Here is a 27,352-nt window from a genome sequence, read left to right on the forward strand (position 1 = left end):
GTGTGAGACACTTTTTTTATGGATGGGCGCTTTTTATTTAACTTATTTTGGACTGATTCATGCAACACCCGCTGAGTGGCATTAAACAGCTTGAAAGATCAAAGACACTTTTTAATATAACTCCGACTGGATTCGTCTGAAAGAAGAAAGTCATATACACCTAGGATGACTTGAGGGTGAGTAATTTATGGGCTAATTTTCATTTTTGGGTGAACTAACCCTTTAATTCTTCGGCAGTCTTTACTGCTCAAGAAACATTTCTGATTATTATCAATGTTGAAAACAGTCGTGCTGCTGAATATTTTTGTGGAAACTATGATCTTTCAGTTAGGCTAATGGTTTGATCTTGAGATTAGCTTTGTGCACAAATCAATAAAACTCATCTTTCCATTTAAAAGAAAATGATATAAAATGATAACGTACTGTTTGTTCAACAATACATTTGTCTCTATTTGACATACTATCAATATACTTAAAGAAATGGCTGAAAATTGCAGAAATGTGCTGATTTCTGAAGGGTCCTGAAACACCAAAGTTTTGGGGTGTCTTTGTGTGAAATCCCCTGAGGCAGCATGTAGATGGGTGGAGCTAACTCAGAATTGCCAAATGTGATTGGTGTGCAATAAAAATGTATGGGAATGAACAAATTACTAGATTGGATAAAATAATGATCAACATAAAATGATTTTCTCTTTTTTTTTAATTCGATGTCAAAGTTGAAAGTGGGCTTAAAGAGTACGTGGGCTTAATGGGTCCACTTACCCTAATTAGTGTACGCAGAAATCAGTGAAATGCTAACCCCAAGAATTATTCCATTTACTGACTTTTTTTCTAAAATGCTGTCTTAAATATGACAATTTGTATTTTATTTCAGCATTTCAGTATTATAGCAAACTACATTATAATTTCTACAAAATATCACAATTTATTTATTAAAGTGTTTACTTGGTCCATCGGTACTTGCACTCTGAATCAAAGTCCCCCTGTGGTCAATAATTTTATGCCTTAAAGCTCATATTTGATCATTTAAAGCAACATTTAAACTTTTTTTTTTTCCCCCTGTGAAAATGATTTCTTCATGCTTTAAAATAGCTTGAACATAATTCTACACCCTTGCCTCATTTACTATGGATGGGTTTAGGAATATGCAAATTACTAATTATTTTTTTTGTGATAAAAATAGACCCAAGTGAACAATAGCCTTTAAAATGACTTAAAATACATACAGTATATAACAAAAATGAACACAATAGTTAAAATATCAACAGCGAGTATTAGTTTTTTTTTTTTGAATGATGTTTTGGCAAACAAGCAGTTTCTACAACATCAAACTGGGTACAAACGGCATATGCAGTTGACAGTTGATCTGTGTCTGGATTTCAGAGACATGATCCATCGACAAGGGTGTGTCGCCCAAGTCAGGACGTGGGTTTGCCACAATATCTACGACTTCTGTACAATCATGAAGATCTCCGTCATCTTCAGTAGGTAACAGTGTAGATGGATTTATGATGGTGCACCATTTTAATGTGACATTGGACATTGTCAGTAATACGTTCTGCCAGTGCAGCGAACGGGCAGCAGTTAAATGAGCCGTTCGTGACTGCATTAGCAGAGCGTGCATTGCATGTGGAATCAAAAGACACTTAAAGGGTGGAATGCCACCAAATCTGAGCACGCTAAAACAGCTTCAACAGCGGCTGGTACCGAACGAAGGCACTGTGGCATTCCACGTACAACAGTGTCTAATCGTTTGGAATAGTATGCGATTGGTCGACAGTGATCTCCGTGGGGTTGTCTTAGAACCGTGGACATGAACCCCATTTTTTCGGAAACAAAAAGCTCAAAAGTTTTTGAAAAGTTAGGCAAAACTAAGCATGTTGCATTTGAGAGGGCCAATTTTAATTTTTCAAATGCAACTTGCAAATGTCGTTCAATTCAATTCAAAAATGCAAATGTTGTTCAATTCAATTCAAAAATCCAAATGTCGTTTCTCTGTCCATACCAATCTGTCAGTTAAAACTTTCTGCTCATGAGCTGCTGTTAGTAGAGGATTTGACATTTCTGCATAATCTTGGATCCATGGTCTACAATGTCCCGTATATATCTAATATATTTTAACTCCCAGAAATGACATTATTTGTGATTTAGTAACTGGTTTCGGAATTTTCTGAACTGCTTCAATTCATTCAAATACTAGCATGTGACATTTTTCTGAAATGAGGTGACCAAGGTAACTAACTTCCTGTTGCACTAACTGTAGTTTTAGAATTTTCTTCTAAAAACTCTAGTAATGCACGCACATCGATCTCACAGGTGGCTTTGTTAGGAGAACACGCCATCAGATCATCTACATACTGAATTAAAGTGCTTCCCTTTGGGGGAAGGAAACTTTCCAGATTTCTAGAAAGTTCCTCAGAAAACACAGTTGGTGATTCTGTATAGCCCTGTGGCATTACTGTCCATATCCACCTCTTACCCTTGAAAGTAAATGCAAACCAAAATTGACTATCTGGGTGGACTGGATTTGAGAAAAATGCATTCGCTAAATCGATGGCATTGTAGCATTGTTAGGCACTTCAGACAGGATTGTAGAAGGATTTGGTACAATTGGAGATCGCGGCTGTATGGCTCCATTTACAAGTCACAAATAGTGTACAAATCTCCATTCTCCCGATGCCTTCCGCAATGGCAGAATAGGTGAATTTTGGCAGGGTATGATTGCTCCTCTTTCTACAAATGCCGCATGCACTTTTGAGATTCCTTCTACAGCCTCTATGCTGAGTGGATACTGTGGCCTAAATGGCCTATGTTGAGTTAGTGGTGTTACCCTCAGAGGCACTGCATTTTTCATTTGGCCAAAATCAAATTTATAATTTAACCAAAGAGTGTCTGGAATGCCTACCAATAAATCTGAAGAACTTTTGGAATCAAATTTGGGTTTTGTTCTCTCTACACTACACAGCCTGTGAACCTCGATTGCCTGCATTATAGGACATGCTCTCACCCCCTCTTGGTTGATGTAGTGTTTCCTACTACTATCCCAAGTCCAGTTCCCAGCTTTTAACTGGGTAGTGAGCTAAGCCCGCACGTTGACCCACGGCCCATCTTTCTTTCCCATTGGGACGTGGGGCTGGACTGGTGTATGATGTAAGGGAGCAAGAAGCCCAAAAATGCAATTATAAAAATGCAATTATGCTAAAGCTAATTAATTATTTATACAGTGAATAAACATGAGTAAATGACTTACAGTCAGGGGATTCCAGTGGGTTGTGTTAAATCCTTTCTCTCATCAGCACGGACTTGTGTTCTGTGTGGAGTGTGTGGGATCTAGTGATAACGTGAACCGGTTTGACCCTCCACTCAAGTCCACAGCTTTAAAATACTCCATAGCCCGGGTTCACAAATGGGGCTTAGCTTAAACCAGGACTAGGCCTTAGTTAAAATAGGGTTAGACAGATATATTCTCTGACACATGGAGTAGTTTTAATGCTGTGAGATAATAGTACAATTTTGACCTTTCAATGATTTATAAGTGATTAATAATATATTAACTAGTAACTTATAAACCATTTACTAAGGATCTGTTTGATTAATTCATGATATGCAATTTTTTAAAGATAACTTACGACAGATTTGTAAATCGTTAGCATATTACTTAATCATTTGTGAACTTAAAGTCATGTTTTGTAAATGATTAGTTAATCATCATCTAATCACTTGTAAATGATTTATAACTCAATCTACAAAACAGATAAAAATATTAACAAATCACTTAATCATTTATGAACACATAGTTATGTTTTGTAAATGATTAGTTCATCATTAAATAATCACTTATAAATGACTTACAACTGAACGTTATTATAAAATGTTACCCCGTTATGGAATAACTTGCGCTCAAAAAACTGTCTTGGTAGTAAAAAAACATGGTTTTGTAGCATACAGTGTCACAAACAGAATGAGTCCATCCACTAAAAAAAAGTCAGATACGCGGAATCTTGTTTATTTGAATTCTGGCGCTCTTTCTTTTTCTTTTTATTACTCAAAATGATTCTTATTGTATTTTAAGTGCTCAAATAAATCACCTATACAATGTCTTAGATTCAGTCTATTATTTTATAATTGAAAAAGTATGCAGTGGTATGTATAATGACTAAAATAGTTTGTTTGTCCCTTACATTTGGTGGCTGTTTTTCCTCAAAACGGGGTGGGGGGACTAGAAATAGCCTCAGAAAAATGGCTGCAGGAATTTCATTTTGCATGGTATCTTCTTCAAATTTGAAATATAATCTCATGAGACATGTGACTTTCAACCCATTACTTTTCTGGATTGCTCCATGACTGATTTCATGTATTTGTATATGAAATTTTTTTAAAAATTCAGTGTCGTACAATTTTTTTCAAGTCAGTTCTTCATTATCTAATCACTTGTAAATGATTTCTAACTTAATCTACAAAACATAGATAAAATATTAACACATCACTTATCAATCATTTATGAACACATATTTATGTTTTGTAAATGATTAGTTCATCATTAAATAATCACTTATAAATGACTTACAACTGAACGTTATTATAAAATGTTACCCCGTTATGGAATAACTTGCGCTCAAAAAACTGTCTTGGTAGTAAAAAAACATGGTTTTGTAGCATACAGTGTCACAAACAGAATGAGTCCATCCACTAAAAAAAAGTCAGATACGCGGAATCTTGTTTATTTGAATTCTGGCGCTCTTTCTTTTTCTTTTTATTACTCAAAATGATTCTTATTGTATTTTAAGTGCTCAAATAAATCACCTATACAATGTCTTAGATTCAGTCTATTATTTTATAATTGAAAAAGTATGCAGTGGTATGTATAATGACTAAAATAGTTTGTAGAACCCTTACATTTGGTGGCTGTTTTTCCTCAAAACGGGGTGGGGGGACTAGAAATAGCCTCAGAAAAATGGCTGCAGGAATTTCATTTTGCATGGTATCTTCTTCAAATTTGAAATATAATCTCATGAGACATGTGACTTTCAACCCATTACTTTTCTGGATTGCTCCATGACTGATTTCATGTATTTGTATATGAAATTTTTTTAAAAATTCAGTGTCGTACAATTTTTTTCAAGTCACTTCAGTGTCTATAACGTTTTATCTTTTTGAGCATTATCAACTCTGGATGATGGACAGTAAAGCCTAAAGCGTCTTCTTTCCAAATATACCTAAATTGTGTGTGTAGCACACTGTTGTCAGGAACTGTTACCATTTTAAGTTAGGTAGGACATTTTCAGCTGTGAGTCCCAAAATGGGGGGAGCAGGTTAACAGCTTAATAGAAAATGAGAAAGACTTACATATTTCTATCAGGACATCTATTCAACTCGACATTCTCAAAACTACCTAGAGATAATAAGGACATCGTGTTAACTAAACAGTCGTATTAAAATATATTTAAAATAACCGTTATTAAAAACACACTTACCATCGTAATTGTTGTGGTGATTGATATCAATGTTGCAGGTCAAGAAGATTTTGCAGTTGATGAACTCCGACGACTTTTGCTTTTTAAGGGTTCAGAGTGTGTGGGCGGCTCCTGTAAACATGTCATAAAATCCGATAACTACCAGTAGGGGGTAGTCAAATACCACAAATCTTTAGTAGGCTACGTTATATGGTATAACGTTAATTTACGAAGTAGTACGGTTAAATATTGTGAAATGTACGTTTAAACGATAATAAGTATTCTATAAATAACACGATCATTCATACATAATATGATTGCATGAATGGATACTTTTATTATTTTACATTTTAAATACCAGTTTTGTATCTATTTATCATAACCTACCTAACGGTCTGCAACCCAGGTTCGTTATAAACAAGAACTCTGAATGTATTTTATATTTATCTCTTATTATCGCCTACATACGTTTACCATATTTTATTCATATTCTGAGTTTGTTATAAATTTCACCAAAATCCCTTACAAATTCATCAGGCATAGTTAACCATACATCAGTTTACTTAACACAACGGGAGATGTTACACCACCAGAATAAACATCTTTACATTTGTATTTTTTCTTTTACAACTTAATTGCTCTGATATTGCCGTCTGGTCTTTATTACGTGTCCTTGTGCGCAGACATAGGCTTTCATCTTGGGTAGATATAGTCATATCTATGCGTATTTGAACGCTGTGGGGTTTTAAACCTGAAAAACCACAGAGGAACCCTTTCTTTTTATGTTTTATTACACCGTATGATACAACCCATAGACTACCTTTCATCCTGATGGTCTACGCGTACACGTTTTAAGGTTGACATTGATCAATTGTTATTCCTAAATAAAGGTATAACAAATTTAACTAAAATGAAATACCATTTCCCTACACCATGGTACGCTTTTGTTAAAACAACCACCTTTGGGCCCATCTATGTATTTGACCTTCTTGTCATTGTCTTCTTTATCTATATTCTCATCCTGGACATCGGAAATTACATTCTCCTAACACTCTGTCAGATGTTTGCGTAAATTCTCCAGATGTGTCATAAAAAAGGTTCAATGCACATCGTTTGACCCCACACACTCAACTTTTGCCTAAACTTTTGACAAAGTTAACCAGGATACACATGCAGGTGCATGTTATAAAATAGACCCAATATATCTTTGATCACTGAACATTTTTATTAACTGTTTGACCCACTGAACTTTAGCTGACACACCACCAGTTCAAAATGCCAGACCCCTCAAAAACTCATTAGATTGCAAATGAGTCGCAAACCCAGAAACATCTTTAGATGTTTTACAACCTTTTGAGGTGTACTACACTGATATGAACACATCAGTAATAATAATAAAGCGCTTTGTGATCTCTTCATACATTAAAGGTTTAGTTTTATATTATACAATTAAAAAAACACGACTAGTACGGTAAAATCAGGAGTGAAAAACTAAACCGGTGCAAAACTGATTGGCTAAGGCATATAATTGAGAAACAAAGATTCTGGTTCAGTTGAATAAAACTAAAGCCTTCCCCGTCCCCTCAGGTACACGTACAGCTTTATATCAGTCTCCTTTGCTGCTGCCATAGTGAAGATACCATGTTTTTCTGGTGTGAAGATAACTGCATCATGAAATTCTTACTGCGCAATTTGTAAGACAGAATTGAAGAATTTCAAGTTTCTTCTTGATATTTTAATCGGTGACACATTGTGTATATATCCACTGAGTGTCACTATTTCTTCTGTGTCTTTTGTCGACCACTGTTTGCTATCCATATTTAAATCGAATCGGCAGAAGCAGGCGATGTTCTTGATTAAAGGTTCCAGCTTTAACGGTTGCAACTGGCAAGCATTTGAACTGGCTAAACGGAAAACGTTTTTGTCCAATAGGTTTTCAGTAACCTCCTACTTTCTGCTGGCAACAATCCAGTTCTCGAGGTAAATTTTCCAAAAGGCAATTGTTTATGCATAGCTTATAACATACGAGGAATTTTGTAGATTAAGAATATTTGTCAAATAAATCACAATGTACAAATAAATCCAAGTGTGAAAAATAAATGTGGGAACGAAGATAGGTTAAAGAAGTGGGCAGGTATTGCTGGGTAATACAGGGTTTTAATTGGCCTATAGGTGGGTCAGGCATAGGTTTAGTCATGCAAAGCCAATGTGTATTTATATTTATTATATATGTTTTATATAGCCTACTTTTTACAATCTGTTTAAATATGTATTCTAAATACACATTTGTTTTGACAACGCAACACATTTTCTCCCCCTGTTCGCATAGAGTTGACCGTTCCGCTGTGTCATTTGCAATGATAAAAGATAGACACTATATAGATTGGTAATTTTACTAATATTTAAATTATTATAATAATTAAATTGGTACCAAGCTGCAAGGGTATGTGCCATCACTAATTGACATTAACCAATCAGGCGTTTCATATCATTGTAAAGTAGCATGAAAATGCCACAAACCATTCTAAAGTGACAGCTATCATTCTGAAGGCTTTATGAAAGCTGACAGAAGTGTGCTGGAGCTCGACACTAGCTCTTCACAAAGCAGAGTCATGTAGATACTGTAGATATGATATTACACTGCACCTACAGAAAGTCCAAAACATTCAGCCGTCTACAGAACAAATGCATTTTCACTCTGCTAGAAAATGGTTTCATTTCTTATTGTGGAATTCTACAAAATTATATAAAATCTATTATTTTTGAAATATTAAAGCCATAGATGGGAACCACTTACCAGATATTAAACTCTATCTATATTTGAACTGAATTTGTAGGTGTTATTGTAAACTAATGCCCAATGTAAGTCAATGGTAGCATATAAAATGTTTGTCATCAAGCTCAGACAGAAAATAAACGTGTGTCTCATCTGTTTCTGTGACATCCAGACAAGAGTCAAGTTACCTCTGTGATTTATGTGATCAATATTATATTGAAATGTTGTGTTAGCTCGCTTTTTATCCAAAATAAATGCTCCTCAATTTATCAACAGTAATGGACAAATAAAATAGATAACTCCATGTTTAGTTACTTCATGTAGATTTGTTTATTTACATTATTTACATTCATCTAAAACAGTGAATTCTACATAATAGCACACATCACTCGCTCGGATGTCTGTTCATGTTGTGATGTGCCCATCTGCATTTCTTTTAGAACATTTTCCTGTCAGATGTTGAAAACTATATACATCTTAAAGATGATTACTAAATGTCTATGTAAATGCACTTTGGTGACGTACGTGTGCTTACTGGAGCTCTGCTGTTCGCTATACATCTAAAACATGTTTTTACAGCAAAATCACAAATATACTGTACTGTCTAATGTCTTACACCTTCAACAATTGAACAGTTTACTCTACTGTACAGTAGCTCAACAAATACGATTTTAACACAAGGAACCGTGTTTTTGGTTTGTAATACTCACATTTGTAAACACCCTCGTCGCTGTTCTCCATCACGTTCAATGATGACGTATCTTCTCCCGATAGAAAAGTGTCCATCGATGAGCACATCAGAATCTGGGCTGAAGCAGTAGGACATCCAGGGATTTATCGCCTACACTTTTATGAATACTGAGGTTTCCAACGTACTACTTTGTTTTTTCCCCCCTACTATATAGTAAGTAGGCATATTTGAACACAAATTAAGTATACATACATCCGAATCTCGCGAGAATTAGTGCAATTTTTGCCTACTCTTTTATGAATACTGAGGAACCAAACATACTTATTTGCTCGCCTACTGCTTTTTGCCTACTATATAGTAGGGAAGTATATGCGGTTTTGGACGCAGCCTCTGGTTCAGCTTAGGAATTGGGAAAAAAAGGGCCAAATAATATTTGTTTGAATATTTTGTATGTGCAATTTTTGCCTACTCTTTTATGAATACTGAGGAACCAAACATACTTCCCTACTATATAGTAGGCAAAAAGCAGTAGGCGAGCAAATAAGTATATGCGGTTTTGGACGCAGCCTCTGGTTCAGCTTAGGAATTGGGAAAAAAAGGGCCAAATAATATTTGTTTGAATATTTTGTATACTCATTTATGTGCATCTAAAAAATACATTTAAAAAATAAATACATGTTAAAGTGTTTAAATCAGTTATTTTGTCCCATATACATTTTATTCCTAGGAAATACATTTACATCATATTTTGGAAAAAAAATAAAACCCTTCTTTTAGAACGTGAACATAACTCACTGAATAAATCTAAAGTAGAATCATGCTTCACAAAGTTCCAAAAATAGATCAAACAAAAGTAAACATTAGATTATAAATCTAGTTTTGAGCTCTGAACTAGCCATATTAGACCAGAACCAGACAGACATGACAAAAAATTTTTTTATTATCATCACTACATTATTATATTATTAAATTACTACATTAAGATAAAAATTCACATTCAATGGGACTGGACCATGCTCGCTGGGTGCCGTGGGGATTTGGTCTTCTTTGGGTTTAAAACAGTGTAAAAATGTAAAAATCCATTGATTTATTAAAAACAGAAAAGGGGAAACTTTGATAAACAGTTTCTTATACACACGTTTTTAGTTTTTTTTAACAGGTAGGGCACATGTAACGGCTCACGCGTCTTGTTTCTGGCTGTGTCCAGATCTCCAAAAACTCATCCTTCGTAATACAGACCTGTACTGTGAATCTGACAGAGAGCAAGACAGAGAAAGCAGTGAGTCACAGCAGATCCTCCAGATCTAATGAAGATTCAGCAAACACTTTGCTGGTGACGTAAAACTGAGAATAGTTTTTTTTTCAGTGATAAAATATGCAGATAAAAGGGTTACACGACTGATTCTGTACAAAATATTTTTATTCTGTTTAAAATACCATTTATTTAAAACACAATACTCTTATAGGAAGGACCTCCAGCAGCTCAGGCATTTGCTCCATGACATGTACCAGCATATTGTCTATGTAGTCCTGAAGTTCATCTTCTCTTTTGCATGTTTCTCCAGAATTAAAGCAAGCAGCTGGTGGTGAGTCAGGTGATCATATGAGCCTCTGCTTCCCTCCACTAGCGGCTAAAACCAAGTACGAGAAACACTTTAGTATTATATTTGAGAAATACTCGAATACAACAGAAGCAGTATGAGGTTTAAAGTGTATAAACAGGGCTGCCTTTGATTTGAATTGAGCAGCCGTACCTTGGTCTCGAGGGCGATGATGTTTGTGCACCGTAACGTTTGGAGGCTTCACAGAACTGTAGCTTTCCCAATATGGTAGACAACATCATAGTCTGCGTCATCGTCCTCCAAAATGCCTTCACCAGCTCAAATCTGAACACGTTTTACACTACAAAAATACAAAGATTGGAAAGACGGACTCAAAATACATAAATTCTATCTATGAAGAAACGCATCAGAAGACTAGTGTTTCTGTAGCCATTAACTTACCCAACTTCCCAATCAATTTTGTGTAAATGGATTTCATTTTTGAAAGAAAACAATTTTCTGTTAAAATGCTACTTATGCTGTTGATCTGCAAATTTAGCAAACAACATCAAGGTGACTTTAATGGACTCTGAAAACACACACATACAATGGCAGAGAGATGACTGGATAAACGCTGCTGGTCCAGACAAAACAGGAGCAGTTTTAAAAAATCTAGTGAGGCTCCCACAATATATTTTGTGTTGCTGGTGAGGAGCAAACACATGCTAAAAACCAGCTGCTCCACAGAGGCTTCTTCTATCGATTCTGCAGAGAAACACCAGACAACATTTACACACCGATCTCTGCTTGACAATCAAACATGATGTTTTAACAACAAGCATGATCAGATAATCAACCAATTTTGTCGAGCTTGTCTAGTTGATCTAGTCTAGACCCAGAGACAGATCCCCAGTAAAGACCTTGTCACCTAGACGGCCATCAGGACAAGACCATGGGAACCATGGGATCCGTGCACAAGCAGATCCGCAGATCAGTCCTCTGCACAATCTGACTTTGCTGCAACCTAGAAATAAACTGCTGGTTTTATCTGGCCAGAGGAGAACGGCACACTATTGACACACTATTTCCCGGTTTAATACTGTAAAGCTGCTTTGACACAATCTGCATTGCAAAAAGCGCTATATAAATAATGGTGACTTTACTTGACTTCACAATGTGCTGATGTAGCATGGATGGACAGTGGGAAGCAAAGTTATATAGTTAAAGTTTACAATATTAGCATTTTTCTGAAACACCTATTATTTCACTTTAGAAGATTCTGATTCATCCACTGCAGTCGTATGGGTTACTGTAGTGTTATTTTTGTGTGTTTTTTTTAAATGTCAACTTTTGTCAAACATTCACTTGCATTACATGGACTCACAGAGACATATTAACTCCTATTAGCCTATGGGCCCTAACATACACCCGGCGCAATGCGACACCAGGCGCGACGCATTAGTTTTTTGCTAGTTTCAGCCCAACGCAGTTATCATTTTCACATCCAGCGCCACATTTTTTAAATAGCAAATGCACTTACACCCATCTTGTTCGTCCATGGGCGTGCTGATCTGAAAAACAGATGTGTTCAGGCGCATTGTTGGCGTGTTGCTATTTCGAGGCAACTGAAAATAATTGTATCATTGACCAACTAAAACCTGGTCTAAAGTCAATATTGCAGTATTCTTTTTATTTATTTAAAGGGCGCGTTAGTAATATTCACCTATAGGCGGATCCACAACTCGCGTACACTCTGCTTATTACGCACAGAGGGACAGGGACACGCAGCGGCACACAAATATACCAAATTTAAAAAATGAAAGGATTATAATATAAAAGATGATTATTTTGTACTTCCACGCCTGCTTCACCTCAGGGGGCTTTGATGGAATCCGGCTTGTCACGTAGATGGTCTGCTCATGCGGTTTAACCTCGTGCACAAGCAGATCCATTTCCTCTCTGGAGCAGTGTTCAGTCTTTGCTCTTGCAAATTCCGCCGTGTAAATAGCGAATCCGCCATGGTCCAAGCAAAACTAGCTTTTAAAGGGAATGGGAGATGAGACTCTGATTGGTTTTACGTTAAACTAGCAAAAGTGGATTCGGACATGCCCTAAGTGCACCTGCGCCATGCGCTTCAGTCCATGCGCTTAGATCGTTAAAATAGAGCCCTGTGAGTCTATTGATCTTTGATTGTGGGAAGGATAATAGAAAATCATAGTTCTGATTTTGTGAGACCCTAAATGTTCAGCAAATTTATTTCATAAGCCTAAACTTGGTGGGAATAAATAGCTTACTATTTAAATATGTATTCTACTTAATGTACTGTACTCTATGAACTACAGTGAACTGTACAGTGATTGAATGGCATTCACTGCATCAGTGCAAACAGTCTTTTGCGTGCCTTGCAATAATTTTCACTGGCCTCAAAATATTACGTTTGTTTGTAGCATATTTTATATTAGCCAAAAAAATATTTAAATGTTATGTTAAACCTAGTCTGTCATCTAGCTAGTTAACACTGCCTTGGTGAGACTAATAAAAGATCTAGCCAAACTTTGCAGTAGCTGAAGTAGTTAATTAGATACATTATGTTGTAAACGACATTACATTTAATATTATTATACTGAGAAAAAACACACACGCATGCAGTTCAATCAATAGGGAAAAAGTGATTTTAATTTTCAACAGATCACAAGAAAAAATAATGTACTGTAGTCAAAGCACTGATACTTCCAGATGATTTAGAAAACAAAATGTATGTGTCTGCCCTACTTGAGCCCATAGATGTGACTTGTATACAAAGTGCTGCCTTGCTGAACTACTTGGAAACATTCAAATAGGTGCATAAGATGCAGATTAATGGATGTATATATTATAACAATCAAAAAATATTAACAAGCTGAAGAAAGTTGTGGGTTAAATGGTCAAATCCTGCAACGCTTGAACAAGCGTGAAAAATGGATGGTTGGACAGTTGATGTCAGATACTTTACATCTAATGTATCTGATGTTAATCTTGTATTTTCAGATATATCCTCTAGTCATTCAAAAAATTGCTAATTGCTTTCGCAGCATGAGTCAAACGAGTCTGGCGAGCTCTTAGGTCGCTGCGCCTTCTGCTGACATCAGGGTCCTCAGACAGGAGCTTCTGCAAATCTGGCTTTTCCAATAATTTAATTATGTCAATAGACAGGAGCCGAGCAGTCTCCTGCAACATGTAAAAGGTGATCATCAAGGGCAGTTGGTCAGCCAATCTCTGCACCACAATCTGAAAGAAAACAATAAGAGATGTTACGTCCTCACACCACAAGCACAGTGCAATTTGTGTTACTGAAAACTAAGATCTACCTCATAATACGCCTCCAGCATTTGACTGTACTTGCATTGTTTGTCAAAGACAGGTAACTCCTTTTCTGAAAAAGTCTGGTTTGTTTTCTCACTCAAGACCTTCAGGAAAATGAGATCTTGAGTAAAGATCCCGTTTTCCATTTTAAACTGCTCTGAGATCCTCTGCTCTGCCTTTTCTTGTTGGTTAAGTTGAATGTCGTTGATTTTGTCCTATAGAATCAAGTAAGGAAGTACAAAGGAAAGAAAACTTGATCAAACTGGACTAAAAATCAACCATCTTTGCAATATTTGAGGAGCAATTGAAGGGTATTATTTACCTCGGTGATGTTTTGAAGGACATGATAGTTCTGGAAACACTCACTCACCACGTCAGTGAATTGCTTAATGATGATATCTTCAGAAAAAATACATAAATCAAAATGACAAATAGCCACGATTCACATATGCAAAACTATTACTCATTCAGTTCTAGATCTAATCTTTTGGTTTTATAATGGAGACTCTCCACAATGGCCACAAAGTCTTTAAACACAAATGTGTGATGGTACCTTTTATGGCATTGAGTAAATCAATGGCTGGATCCTTAAGTTTGGCCACATGTTCCTGCAGAATCTTCTCAAAAACGATGTAGTTGCTGAAGCCAGGCAGTTCCCTCCCTCTGTAATTCTCGCTCAACTCTTTTGAATTGTTAACTTTTGGAAACAATATGGATTTATTGTGACCTTTTAATTTTCTTTAGAACTTTGTGCTTCTCAAATGTGAAAATATACTCACAGGATGGCTTTGCACTGTTAAGATAATCATTCCACTTCCTGAATTCAGCACGAATCTGGAAAAACAAACTTTTCCCATTCTTCGGCTCTCCTGATAATAGAGACTTGATTTTCTCATTGAATCCGTTTAAGGTCTGTGAGAAAAAAAATTAAAAAAAATAATAATAATATATATATATATATGTGTGTATGTGTGTGTGTATATATATACTGAACAAAATTATAAACGCAACACTATGTGTATGTGATCTTGTTGTGTATATATATATATGTGTGTGTGTGTGTGTGTGTGTTTCATGAGCCTGTTACATTATCACTATACAGGACTTGTTGGAAAGGTGAAAGAGGTATTATCTGAACAGAGAGCATTTTCAGGGGCTGTTCACACAGAACACGTAATGAATCAGAATGAGCCATGCTAGTAAAAAAAAAATAAAAATTACTTGATATTAAGGTAATTGCAACATTTTAAATCATAATTGCAAACTCATATTGGAAGTTTATATCTTGCAGTTAAGACATATTCTTTCTCCGAGTTGTGAGGTTTTAACCAGTTCTGACTTTTCTCACAATCTGAATTACAACTCACAATTTTGACATGACATTTTTGAGTTTATTGATTTTAAGGAGCAGCAGATTTCTTAAACAAAATATGCATTTTGTGATCAATTTATTTTGTCCAAGAAATGTTTTGGTGCATTTGCTCTTGTATGGTTCCAGCAGACTGGACCCTAATGATAATTCTCAGAAGTACTGTAAGAAGACTTGATGTCTTGAGGTCCTACTTCAATGAGGAATTCCTTAGCTCCCTCAAGGTCTTCTGGAGGTCCAGCCTCACAGTCATGAAGTGCTCTCTTCACACTACACAGCTGTTTTTGTATCTGCTGCTGGAGCGGTGGCAGTGAATTCTGACAAAGATAAGCAAAACACAGTTTAATTATAGTATCTCAGTTCATCCAGCCAGAAAGTGCAGTTCACTAAATTTAGGACTTTTGAGACATTTAGAAACTTACTTTGATATGATCAACAAGATCCTGAGTCAGTTTGATGGCAAGACATTTAATAGTCACTTTATCCTCTTCCAAGAGGCATCTGTAGAAAAAGAGAAGGCACTTTTTGCAAGGTGGCTTATTTTAGTTCATTTACTGTTGATAGAAAAGAAAAACATAATGGCCAAAGTGAACATCACACACACACACACACACACATACATAAAAAAAAAAAAATCACAATATCATTAGGTTTTGGGGGAGTTTTACCATATAACATTTACACTCTGTACTAACCCTGCCTCATGTAAGTCTTATACGTGTATGTATATATATACTGTATGTGTGTGTATTACAAATTAATAATAAAAGATTATGCCTTAAGGTTATGACTTAAGGTTTTCTTTTCATTAATTCCATTATTTTAACATATTTTTTTCTTCATTTTATTATCAGGACAGCTGTAACCCTTTTACTTTATGAGGCTAAAAAAAAATCAAAATGATTTTAAATTAAAAATTAATACATGCAAAATAAATAAATAATTTTTTTTTTCTGTAACCTGAAATAGTCATGGTTTTGGAAGAAATCTCTCTCCATTTGTGCTGCCGCCTCTAGAGGAATTTCATCATTGATCTGCTGTTGTCCTCTACACTTCACCATGATGTAACCTTTGCGGAGAGGAATCACTTTGTTGTGGACAATAGCCAGAACGCTCTTCTCTGTTCCCTTGTCTATGAGGTCTGGTTTGGTCAAAATGGCTGTGAGAATGAGAAATAGTTATTTTATAAAAAGTAAATTTGCTGACAAACGTGCTGTAAGACATTTGGTGAGATATTAGATGTTGTGCAGATCATCTGCTTCATTACCCACAGTTCTTTTGCCCTCAGGATCTACTTCTTGTGCCATTTTTAAGGCTTCTGTTGTTGCAATGTCAATGTTACAAGGGACCACTACCAGGTTTATAGTCTCACGTTTCTTAATATATTTCATGATCAGACGTTTTATCTACAAGACATAGACATAGTTTAAAAACTGTACTTATACTACTTTGATAATAAATGTGGTGTGCAAGATCAGATTAAATGACCCACCTGTTTTCCAATATCCTCCGGTTGTCCTTCTACTGGGACTCGGGCAATTCCAGGCAGATCGATCAGTGTGAGGTCACACACATCTGGTGACATGATCTCTAAAGTGATGAGCTCATCACATATTCCTACCCCTTTTCCTGCCAGCTCATTCTGGGCTGTAAAACACAAACAGAATAATTTATCGTAGACAAGCCATTGTGAAGAGGCTAAATGTTTGAGACTTTAACTGAATGTATATTTCATTCAGTACTTTAAAAGCATGAATAGTTTGACTATTTTACCCAATAATTGTGTACTGCTTATACATTGTTAGCTTAGCAACATACTAACAACAGGTATAAAGAGTACAATTAATACAGAAGTGATACAGTACCTCATATACCAGAATGTAGCTATACAAAAACAAAAAAACTGATATGCTATGGCTTCTGCACAGTGATATGGTGAATTGGAATGCTGAATTGACAAATCATCATCCAAGACTATAAGACAAATGCATTTTATAAGACAAAATAAATATATACACAGTTACTGATTGTGACTTCATTTTGAAATTTTGATAATTTTTATTATATACCAGTAACACTGAAAAGAAAAGAGTTTTCCAGTCTTACTAACCTGCTGCAACATGTTCTTCAACTAATGAAGGATCTGCAAATTCAATTTTCTTCTCATTGGGAGCTGACTGTGCTACCTTTCCACTCACCAGTTTGCTGGGTTTAATAGGACCTGCAACAAAACATGGTTTAAATCCAGTTGTAAAAACAATAATTTCAATCCAGCTGAAAGAAACCATTCCAGTTAAGAAAACCAAACGCTGCAAAGCAGCACTACTAACCTGCAAAACGATTCACGAATTCATCTGTTTTCTTATCGTAAGTTAAAACAGCCTTCCAGTTGACTCCTGGTACCTTCTTCAGCCTCAGCTCTAATGGACATCTGGTCACAATTCCTACAGAAACAGTTAGCAATCAACAGAAAACTAAAAGTGGAAAATTATGTGACAAGTGATCCATCCATCTGAGTCGCAACACCCCTTGACCAGCAAGATATTATGTTAGACTGTTTTTATTATTATTATTATGGGTTTTATTGTTGGTATAGAAACCATAAAACCTTGGTAATGAGGAGCATGGCTTTTGCCTGAATCATAATATTACCAATACTACAGTTAACTCTGGATTCAAGAACTGCAGTAGATTTTCATGAAGGAAACTGCAGAGGAGAATTTAGTTCTAATAGTTCTAATAACGTTCTAATAAAACTTAGTTTAAGTAAAATATTAATTCAATAATTAAGCACCTGTAATACAAAGGTTCATTAGTTAACATGAACTAAGAATGAACAATACTTCTACAGCATTTACTAATGCATTATTAAAATCACAAGTTGTGTTTGTTAACATTAGTTAATGTACTGTGAACTAACATGAATAAACAATGAACAACTATTTTTATTAACTAACTTTACCAAAGATTAATAAATACAGTGTAATAAAAGCAATGTTCATTGTTTTGTTAGCATTAGTTAAGGTATTAACTAACATGAACAATGACACCTTGATGTAAAGTCTTACCGGAATATTAATATTGTTAAATGCATTTGCAGTATATTCACGATTATGTTATTATTTGTTTCTGTCCTTTCTTCAAATGCCCTAAAGCAAAAGTTGTTTGCTATTTCTGGAAACCTGTTTGCTTTTATCTCGTATTTGGCATTAATGCATTTATGCTTTAATTCTGTTGTAGTCATAGAAAACACAGTCCCAGGGCCCTACTTGTTTTTTATCTGGGCTTAGTCAACTGATCTCAGACAAACCAATAGAAAAAAAATATCAGAGAGGTGTGCATAAAGTGGTCACTGAGTGTGTATGAATATCCAATAGCAAAGAAGAGTTAAATTAGTCCTCACCACTCCCTCTTGGTAACGCAACTCCAGACAGCGCTTCCAACACAGAGCTTTTTCCAGAACTCTGGTCTCCGATCACTACAATAGTCGGTAACGCCAAGTCCTTATGAATGCCAACTGACCGCAGAGTGTCAATCAGATCAATGTATGGACGAATGCTCTCTTCTAAATGACTGTGAACCTCTCCCCTCATTTTCTGACTGTAAAGATAGATGTACATATGTAAAGGAAAAATCCCATTGTACTGTATTTTTTTCAGTGTTTGGCCTTTCATACATAGTTTCTCTTTTATTTGTTTATTGTATTTTAAATTCAATATTTGACTGATGCAATATCTTACTTATGCTGCATCATGTTCTTCCTGCCTGTGTGAGAAGTTGTAATGCTCAGCAATGAAATCAGCATAAAACTCTTAAACATTAACCTGTGTCATGTGGATCATTCGCTGACCAATGAAAAATAGCCTTTTTCATTAATCATTACATTAGATCGATTTTAAAACTACACTGTAAAACAATTGTGAAATTTTGATATACTCGTCCTAGGTTTTTCATCCAATCACCACCAAACTTAGTCAATATGATCTCAAGACATTGAAGATGCACAGCATGTGTGTTGTAACTTCATCATAGATTGGCTGATTTTGAACTTCAGTAGTTTGTTCATTGAAGGAGGCCAATCACATAAATGAGGTAATTTTGAGTCTAATCTATGTGATACTTATTTTGACAGCAGGAAGTGTAAAAAAAAAGGGCGAAGGGATTCTTAATATCTTAAATACTGTTGCAATGTCAATGCTTCAAACTTTAAAATACTTAACCTATATTCTCCTCGAATTGCTGTCATAAGTTTTACACTAAACTTTGTCCACACGTTGCCAAAACACTGAGGAACCTAAGTTTCAAACAGTTGTTGGATATCTCAAACAGTGTTGTCATGGTAACCGCAAAAAAGTAAACAGGAGTTGTCTTATAGACAGTTTTAACGGCAACAAAATAAACAAACGTTATTGCACATGTGCTTTTGTGGCCCAAACTTAACATCCGGTAGACGTCCACAAAGATTGAATAAATAACAGCAGAATCCCTCTAGAGACTAAGGCCTAGTCCACACGTACATGGGTATTTTTACACTGAACAAAATTATAAACGCAACACTTTTGCTTTTGGCCCCATTTTTCATGAGCTGAACTCGAAGATCTAAGACTTTTTCTATGCACACAAAAGGCCTATTTCTCTCAAATACTTTTCACAAATCTGTCTTAATCTGTGTTAGTGAACACTTCTCCTTTGCCGAGATAATCCATCCACGTTTATAATTTTGTTCAGTGTATAAATTGAGTTATTCCTTCTTTCGTTTAAAAAAAACAATTAAAATAAATATGTCCACATGAAAACGCAAAAGCATGCCATTGCACTGTCAAGAGCAGTGTTGGGGAAAGTTACTTTTAAAAGTAATGCATTACAATATTGCGTTACTTAGTTACTTTTTATGGAAAGTAATGCGTTATATTACTTTTGCGTTACTTTCGCGTTACTTTTTAAATATAAGCAGGGTTTGATTGTTTTTAATATAAGAAGTTCTATTTATAGCTAATATAAAAGCCCTTTCACATCAAAAAGTGTAATGAATAAACCTCAGGCTGAAGCAAAAGTAAATTCACGTCTGTACAGTAGAACGCAGGAGAAGAAACACTCTTCAGCAATAAAAAAACAAAGCACAATTGTTAGTTTCTCTAAAGTCATTTTTGCTTATTAGTATGGTTGAACTGGATCATCAAAGGTCAGCAGCAAAAATATTGGTTAATAAAATGGGATTAGATACATTTGTGTTATTTAACATATTTAATTATTGCAGGTTTGCGTCATATTCTGAGTTTGCATTTCACTGTTTTAATTCATTTTGATGAATACTAAATCTGTTTTTTGTGAGTGGGATGAATTAATGCACATTCACATTTAGTCTAGAACTACAGTAACATCATGTTCAAACATCATGTAAATGGGAAAACAAAGTAACTGGCATTACTTTTTTGAAAAAGTAACTCAGATATTTTCTTGTAAATTAAAAAAGTAATGCGTTACTTTACTAGTTACTTGAAAAAAAGTAATCTGATTACATAACTCGCGTTACTTGTAATGCGTTACCCCCAACACTGCTAGTGATCTATGATTACTGAATGCTACTTGTGCATGTGGGCGCTTTTTGTAGCACGTCACTTTTACCTTTGTTTCATTTTTCTTGTCCTGAACATCCCTGAACAGCATCTTTTTTACTTTTCCAGTAGGCGGAGATAACAGCGCATGCTCCGACTTTACAAGCCAAAATCTCCAGTTTCGTTGTTTACACGATAACACTGCAACTGGAGTTTTTGAAAATCTTCACCCTGGCAGAAGTTTTACAAAATGTTCGGTTTCAGTGACCTGCTGCTGCGTTTGCGTGTGGACGAACGGCCAAACCACATAGAAAAAGCTGCGGTTTTGAAAATACCCGCGATCGTGTGGACCGCCTTAGTTTGTTCATTGACCTAGTTCCTTCTCCTCTTGATTGCCTTATTCAGTTCACCTGTTTGTCCCTCGTTAGTCACCCTACTTAAGTTCCCCTCTCTGTTCTGGCATTTGTAGGCTGTTGTATTTGGTTACCCTATGTGTGTGGACGTTTCCTTAATTTCTTGTGAATTTATTGAAAGAATTAAGATTACCTTCTTCGCCGTGCGCTCTCTGTCTTCATTCCAGCACGTAAGCGTGACAGACTAGCCGACCTTAAAAAGTAAAAGCATATTAGTGGCATTATTTACCTCGTTTATTTTTTGTGGTTTTGGTCATTGTTTCTTTTGTTTTTTGTTATGGATCATTTTGCCGCCATCACCATGCTCTGTGCTTAGCAGGGGGAATTTGCCACATTTGTGGAGTAGGTGCTGGTGTCCTGTAGATCGCTGCTCACAGTGGACATTGCGGGTGATGACACCAGCCCCACTCCCGACCCAGTGCCCAGCCAAGCATCCCCCTGCTGCATGGAGCATCAGCCTGAGCCCACTGCAGACGGAGAGCCAGCAACCGCCAAGCCACCGCCAAGAGGAGCGACAAAGCTGAGGATCGCCCCGGAGCAAGAGCCTAATTTGACGTCTGAACACGTGCGAGAGCCGGCAACAATGCACACTACGGTGGATGAGACTGTGGAGTGTGAGGGCACGGAGAAAAGTCCGCCCACTGTACCACCGCTGAGGGTGATCTGAGACAGGACTTGGGAGATTTAGTAGACTTTTATTCTGAGGTACTTCTTCCTTCATTGTTTGAACTCTCTACCTGTCCTGTTATGGCCAAGGAGGCCATTTATGAACTCCCTGTCTGTCCTCAAATGACCATGGAGGTCTGTTTTGAACTATTTGTCTGCTTGGAACTGTCTGTTTGTCCCGTCACAACCATGGAGGTCAGTGTTGAACTGAACCTCTGCTCATCCTCAGCTTTACATCTGTGGAGCAGATTCACTTTGGATCTGTTAGTCTCCAGCTCCACCGTGCTCGAAGGATCCCCAGTCTCCGCCTCCAACCTCCGAGACCCATACTCTGCCTTGGCCCGTCGACCCAGCGGCTCCACCATGGTTCCTAACTCCCTCTCCAATGTGGCTCGTCAGTCCACCAGCTCCACCTTGGTCCTCTGTCGCTCCGGCTCCACCACAGCTCCACTTCTATTGTACTTACTACTATTACCATTATACTATTATATGCTTATATGCCAGTTGCCTGGTCATATATATATATATATATATAAATTTATATATAAATTTATAGCAAGAAATAAGTCAAGCTTCTAAAAGCATAAATATTTACTTCAAAAAAATTTAACAACTTATATTATATCATATACTGTATACTAACCTTTCAAGAGAACCTTTCTGAGAACTATCACTATCTTCATCATCACTTTGATCTGGAGATGAGAAACCTGAACTGGTCATTTCCCTGAATGTGAGAAAGAAAACAATAAAAAGTTCCAAGAATATGTCCTTGATAATGTCCTTGCTTTTTGATGTCTCTTATAGATTGTGTTCTTTAGGTTTCACCCAAACAGAGTGCTTGTGGTGATGCTGAAAAAAAAACAAAAAAAAAACGTATGTCAGTATTTTAGACTGAATTTATAGTGTATCACACCCATTATGCAAATGCCAGTAAACATAAGAATGCAAATGCCAGTAGACACAGATTGAATTAAAGCTGCAAGCGCGTTGAAAGGGCCCTTTGCACCTGGGCTCACCGCCACTCGGTGGCTTTAGGAAAACAGCGAACAGTGGGCAATGTGCTTTTAAAATAGTAAATATAGGAGGAATATGTCAAAGTAATTTATACGTGCCAAAGTTCTTGCTGCCAGCTGGTGGTGCTATGACTATAACTGAATGTTGGCATGTATATGTCTTCAGGCCAGGAGTTTTCTCAAACGTGAAGGTTGGTGCAGATTGAACATGTTTTACACTCACTCAAACATACCATGACTTATGTTCCCAGTAGGTGGTGCTGTGATTATAACTGAATATTGACATGTAGATGTTTTCATGGCAGGACTTTTATTAGACATGAAGTTTGGTGCAGATTGGACATCACATGTTTGAGTGAGTGTAAAGCATGATATATCTTGTTCGCAGCAGGTGGCACTATAACTATAACCGAATATTGGTCTTTAGATGTCTTCAGGCCAGGACTCTTATCAAACAAGAAATTTAGAGCAGATTGGACATTGCATGTTTTTTTAAAACATGACATTTCCTGTTGCCAGCAGGTGGTGCTATAACTATAACTGCATATTTTCATGTAGTTGTCTTCAGGCCAGGACTCTTACCAATCACGTGAAGTTTGGGGCAGATCGGACATTGTTTAAGTTAATGTAAAACAAGTCATTTCTTGTTGCCAGCAGGAGGCACTATGAAAATAACTGGATATTGGCCTTGAGTTGTGTACAGGCCAGGAGTCGTATCAAACACGTGAAGTTTGTAGCAGATCGGATATTATATGGCTGAGTTACAACAACTTCCTTTTCCATGGCAAAACATAACATTTTGTCTGGCCGCCACGGACACGCCCTTTAAATAACTCAAGAACCTCTCAATTTAAAATCACAAAGGCCTTTAGATTAGACTGACCAAATGTAATGATGATGTCATTAAATCTCTTGGAGGAGTTTGTTACAGCATAAAACATGTCACTTCCTGTTGCCAGCAGGTGTCGCTATGACTATAACTGAATATGGGCATGTAGGTCTCTTCAGGTCAGGAGTCTTATCAAACATGTGAAGTTTGGGGCAGAACAGACATTGTATGCAAAAGTTATATCAATTTCCTGTTTCATGGCAAAAACACTGAAATTTGTCAGGCCGCCACGGACACGCTCTTCAACGAAAACTCAAGATCTTCACAATTTAACATCACAAAGGGCTTTAGATTAGACTGACCAAATTTGGTGTTGATCTGATTAAATCTCTAGGAGGAGTTTGTTAAAATACAACACCTGAAAATGGCAAAACCGGTACAAAAATTGCAGAGATTCTTGTTGGGTTTGGGATTTTGCTCCAAGAGACTTTTTTGTAGGTATTGGTGTTACATGTGTGTACCGATTTTCGTTCATGTATGTGAAACGTAGCGGGAGGGGCACTTCATTGAAAGCGAATATGTAGCGCTATCAAGCCATTTTGACATACCCACTTCTAAAACCTATATCAGACATACATTTTCGCCACTTCTGGCACGTGTGCAACGTTTCATGAGTTTTCAAGCATGTTTAGGCCTTCAAAAATGTGATTAACTTAGAAGATGAAGAAGAAATATAGCTGCAAGCAGCGATGACAGGCCCAAGCCTTCAGTGCAACTGCCACCCTGGTGGCATCAGGAAAACAGTGCACATGGATTTACAGCAAAGCTCTGGCTGTCTGGTTTTAAGGGTTACAGCAATTAAAGGGTTACACTATAACATCAAGAGAGTGAAACACACAGACACACAAAAAGGGAACAATATATAAAACTTTGCTAAGACTATTCAATAAGGTTTCAGTTTTTAACATTAACTATATTAGTTAACATGAACAATAGTTATATAACATTTATTAATGTTAGTTAATATTAAGTAAAAATCTAATACATTATTAAAATGTAAAGTTGTATCTGTTAACATTAATTAATGTACTGTGAATTAACATGAACATTTTTATTACTTAACATTAAAAATGTTTAATAAATGCTGTAAAAATATGTTGTTTGATGATAGTTCATGTTAGTTAATGCATTAACTAATGTTAACAAATGAGACCTTATAGTTTTATATAAATATTTCACAAATGCTTATAGATCATTAACAATTTTGGTAACACTTTACAATATTACCAGTACAGTACATATTAACTTGTATTATGTATTTGTTTGTCATTCTAGCTAATGGATCTGAGCAGTAAAGGATCAGGCTTAAACGATTGATTATCCTATAAATTAGAAAGTAGGTTACACAATCAGTCAAAAGTTTCTGAACAGTAAGATTTTTTAATGTGTTTTTTTTTAAGAAGTCTCTTCTGCTCACAACGCCTGCATTTATTTGATCCAAAATACAGCAAAATCAGTAAAATTGTAATATATTTTTACTATTTAAAAAAACTATTTTTTTTATTAACTTTCTATTTGAATATATTTTAAAATGTAATTTATTCATCTGATTAAATATATATTTTCAGCATCATTACTCCAGTCTTCAGTGTCACATGATCCTTCAGAAATCATATGCTGATTTGCTGGTCAATAAATATTTATTATTATTATTATTATTATTATTGTTGTTATTATTATTATTATTATTATTATTATCATCATCATCAATATTTAAAACCGTTGAGTACATTTTTTTTTTCAGGATTCTCTGATGAATATAAAGATCAGCATTTATCTGAAATAAAAAGCTTTTGTAACATTATACACTATACCATTCAAAGGCTTGGAGTCAGTATAACATGTTTTTAAACTCCATATTTTTTGGAGTCAGTATAACATATACCCTCCCCCCTCTCTCTCTCACCCAAACACCCACCCACCCCCACACTCAACAAACACATTTTAAAAAAAAAACACACATTCAAATAAAAATAGCCGACTTCCTGTTGGTCGTAGCTAATGACTGTTTATTAGAAAGTTGTCCGGCTTTAGGAGAACAACATATATACAGAGTTTGGTAGCTGTAGGGAAAACGAACCCCCCTCCCCACTTTTTACAAAAGGTGGCGCTATAGAGTGCCTCCTCCACGCCTATTTATGAGCTTTTGCCAGTGTCTATCTATCATTAATGCTGATGTGTGTGTTGAGTTTCATGAAATTCTAAGCATGTTAAGGGCTTTAAAAACACCAGAAAAAATATTAAAGTTTGACACATTGCCATGGCAACAATATTTAAAATATCAATAATCCCTTCACAGATTTACATCGGCCATATTTTTACACTATTCTGATGAAGTTTGAAGCAAATCGGGTAAATATAAGAGGGTGCATTCAAAGCATTTAAAAAAAAGTAATACTTCCTGCTGCCAATTGGTGGCGCTATGACTGAAACTCATTATAGTCACATCTATGTGATCTGACTCCTTGAACGAATAAACTGCTGAAATTTGAGCAAAATCAGACAGACCTGTTTCTCATTTCTCGCCATAATTTCAACGCCTCGCCACGGACAAACCGTTGGAGATATCAAACACCCCCTCACAATTTTGCATCCCCAATGTCTTGAGGACATGTTGACCGAGTTTGGTGGCAATCGGATAAAAAACCTAGGATGAGTATATCAAATTCCAGAGCATGTGTTTTTCACAAAACCCTGAATAGCCAACTTCCTGTTGGTGGAGCCTATGACAATCAAGTGCGAAAGTTGTTTGGCTCGATGAGATCTATATGTGTACCAAGTTTCATATGTATACATGCAAAAATGTTGTATTTTACACATCTACACTGTAGAGGCCCTCTGCCACGCCCGTGTACCAAAGTGTGTGCCAATTTTCATGGGTTTTTGAGCATGCTAAGGGCCCCAAAAACCTTGACATAAATAAATAAATAAATAAATAAATAATGAAAAACAATAGGTCCTTTCGCTCCCTTCGGGGCTTGGGCCCTAATAATCCTAAGGAAATCAATAGGGCTCGGGCCCTAATAATAATAATTCTTAGAAAAACAATGATGCTATATATATATATATATATATATATATATATATATATTACCAACAATTTATATGTACAACCTGAAATTAGTACTGTTCCACCTATGACCCACTCAATAAGGTAGCTAACATCAATGGAACATTTCAGTTGGAAACTGCTGCCATCACATGGAAAAACACGATATTTATCACCCACAATAATACTGGGGCATTGTTTAATAACAATGTTTTGCCACTGAATGTATGGTATTGTATTCCTTTGTATGATGCATGAATATTGACCTGCATGTGGGAGGATAGACATCAATAAAAAGAATGCATATTTATTATTTTATAAAGAAAACCCAATGCTTTCATTTTAAGAAAGTAAAAAAAAAAACTTATTAGTATTCTTATCATCATTTATTATGTAATGTAAGCAATACTTCTGTAAATCTTCATGACGTTAACATACATTAAGTGTAGCTTAATTTGTATTGGTTTCTTGGTTAAAGGTGCAGTGTATAAGGCCCTGTCCACATGAACGCACTTATTTTCAAAACCGCAGCTTTTTCTACGCAGTTTGGCCATTCGTCCACACGCAAATGCAGCACCAGGTCACTGAAACC

At 36.0% G+C, this 27,352-nt stretch overlaps 1 protein-coding gene and 1 long non-coding RNA gene across 3 annotated transcripts in view; one reads left to right on the forward strand and one right to left on the reverse strand.

The window, feature by feature from the left end:
- Positions 1 to 13,181: 13,181 nt before the first annotated feature.
- LOC107738445 (interferon-induced GTP-binding protein Mx3-like) overlaps positions 13,182 to 27,352 on the reverse strand; it is a 14,665-nt gene continuing 494 nt past the window's right edge. The window contains exons 2-16 of one of the 2 annotated variants that reach the window (XM_016550204.1): positions 22,450 to 22,658; positions 21,274 to 21,333; positions 18,576 to 18,772; positions 17,503 to 17,616; positions 17,283 to 17,393; positions 16,665 to 16,819; positions 16,440 to 16,578; positions 16,133 to 16,331; positions 15,595 to 15,673; positions 15,367 to 15,489; positions 14,583 to 14,715; positions 14,357 to 14,500; positions 14,126 to 14,202; positions 13,809 to 14,018; positions 13,182 to 13,728 (exon numbers count right to left, since the gene is read on the reverse strand). In XM_016550204.1, the coding sequence (XP_016405690.1) occupies positions 13,498 to 13,728; positions 13,809 to 14,018; positions 14,126 to 14,202; positions 14,357 to 14,500; positions 14,583 to 14,715; positions 15,367 to 15,489; positions 15,595 to 15,673; positions 16,133 to 16,331; positions 16,440 to 16,578; positions 16,665 to 16,819; positions 17,283 to 17,393; positions 17,503 to 17,616; positions 18,576 to 18,772; positions 21,274 to 21,333; positions 22,450 to 22,529 (2,052 nt within the window). In that variant the 5' untranslated portion in view covers positions 22,530 to 22,658 and the 3' untranslated portion in view covers positions 13,182 to 13,497. The remainder of the gene's footprint in view (positions 13,729 to 13,808; positions 14,019 to 14,125; positions 14,203 to 14,356; positions 14,501 to 14,582; positions 14,716 to 15,366; positions 15,490 to 15,594; positions 15,674 to 16,132; positions 16,332 to 16,439; positions 16,579 to 16,664; positions 16,820 to 17,282; positions 17,394 to 17,502; positions 17,617 to 18,575; positions 18,773 to 21,273; positions 21,334 to 22,449; positions 22,659 to 27,352) is intronic. The other variant, XM_016550205.1, reaches the window with a different exon arrangement.
- Positions 20,520 to 27,352, forward strand: part of LOC107738446 (uncharacterized) — a 12,713-nt gene continuing 5,880 nt past the window's right edge. Inside the window, exons 1-2 of the long non-coding RNA XR_001639883.1 lie at positions 20,520 to 20,533; positions 24,136 to 24,149. This is a non-coding gene — a long non-coding RNA (uncharacterized LOC107738446). The remainder of the gene's footprint in view (positions 20,534 to 24,135; positions 24,150 to 27,352) is intronic.

The sequence above is a fragment of the Sinocyclocheilus rhinocerous genome, unplaced genomic scaffold (assembly GCF_001515625.1).
Source record: "Sinocyclocheilus rhinocerous isolate Xijiao unplaced genomic scaffold, SAMN03320098_v1.1 scaffold5880, whole genome shotgun sequence".
Taxonomy (NCBI): Eukaryota; Metazoa; Chordata; class Actinopteri; order Cypriniformes; family Cyprinidae; genus Sinocyclocheilus; species Sinocyclocheilus rhinocerous.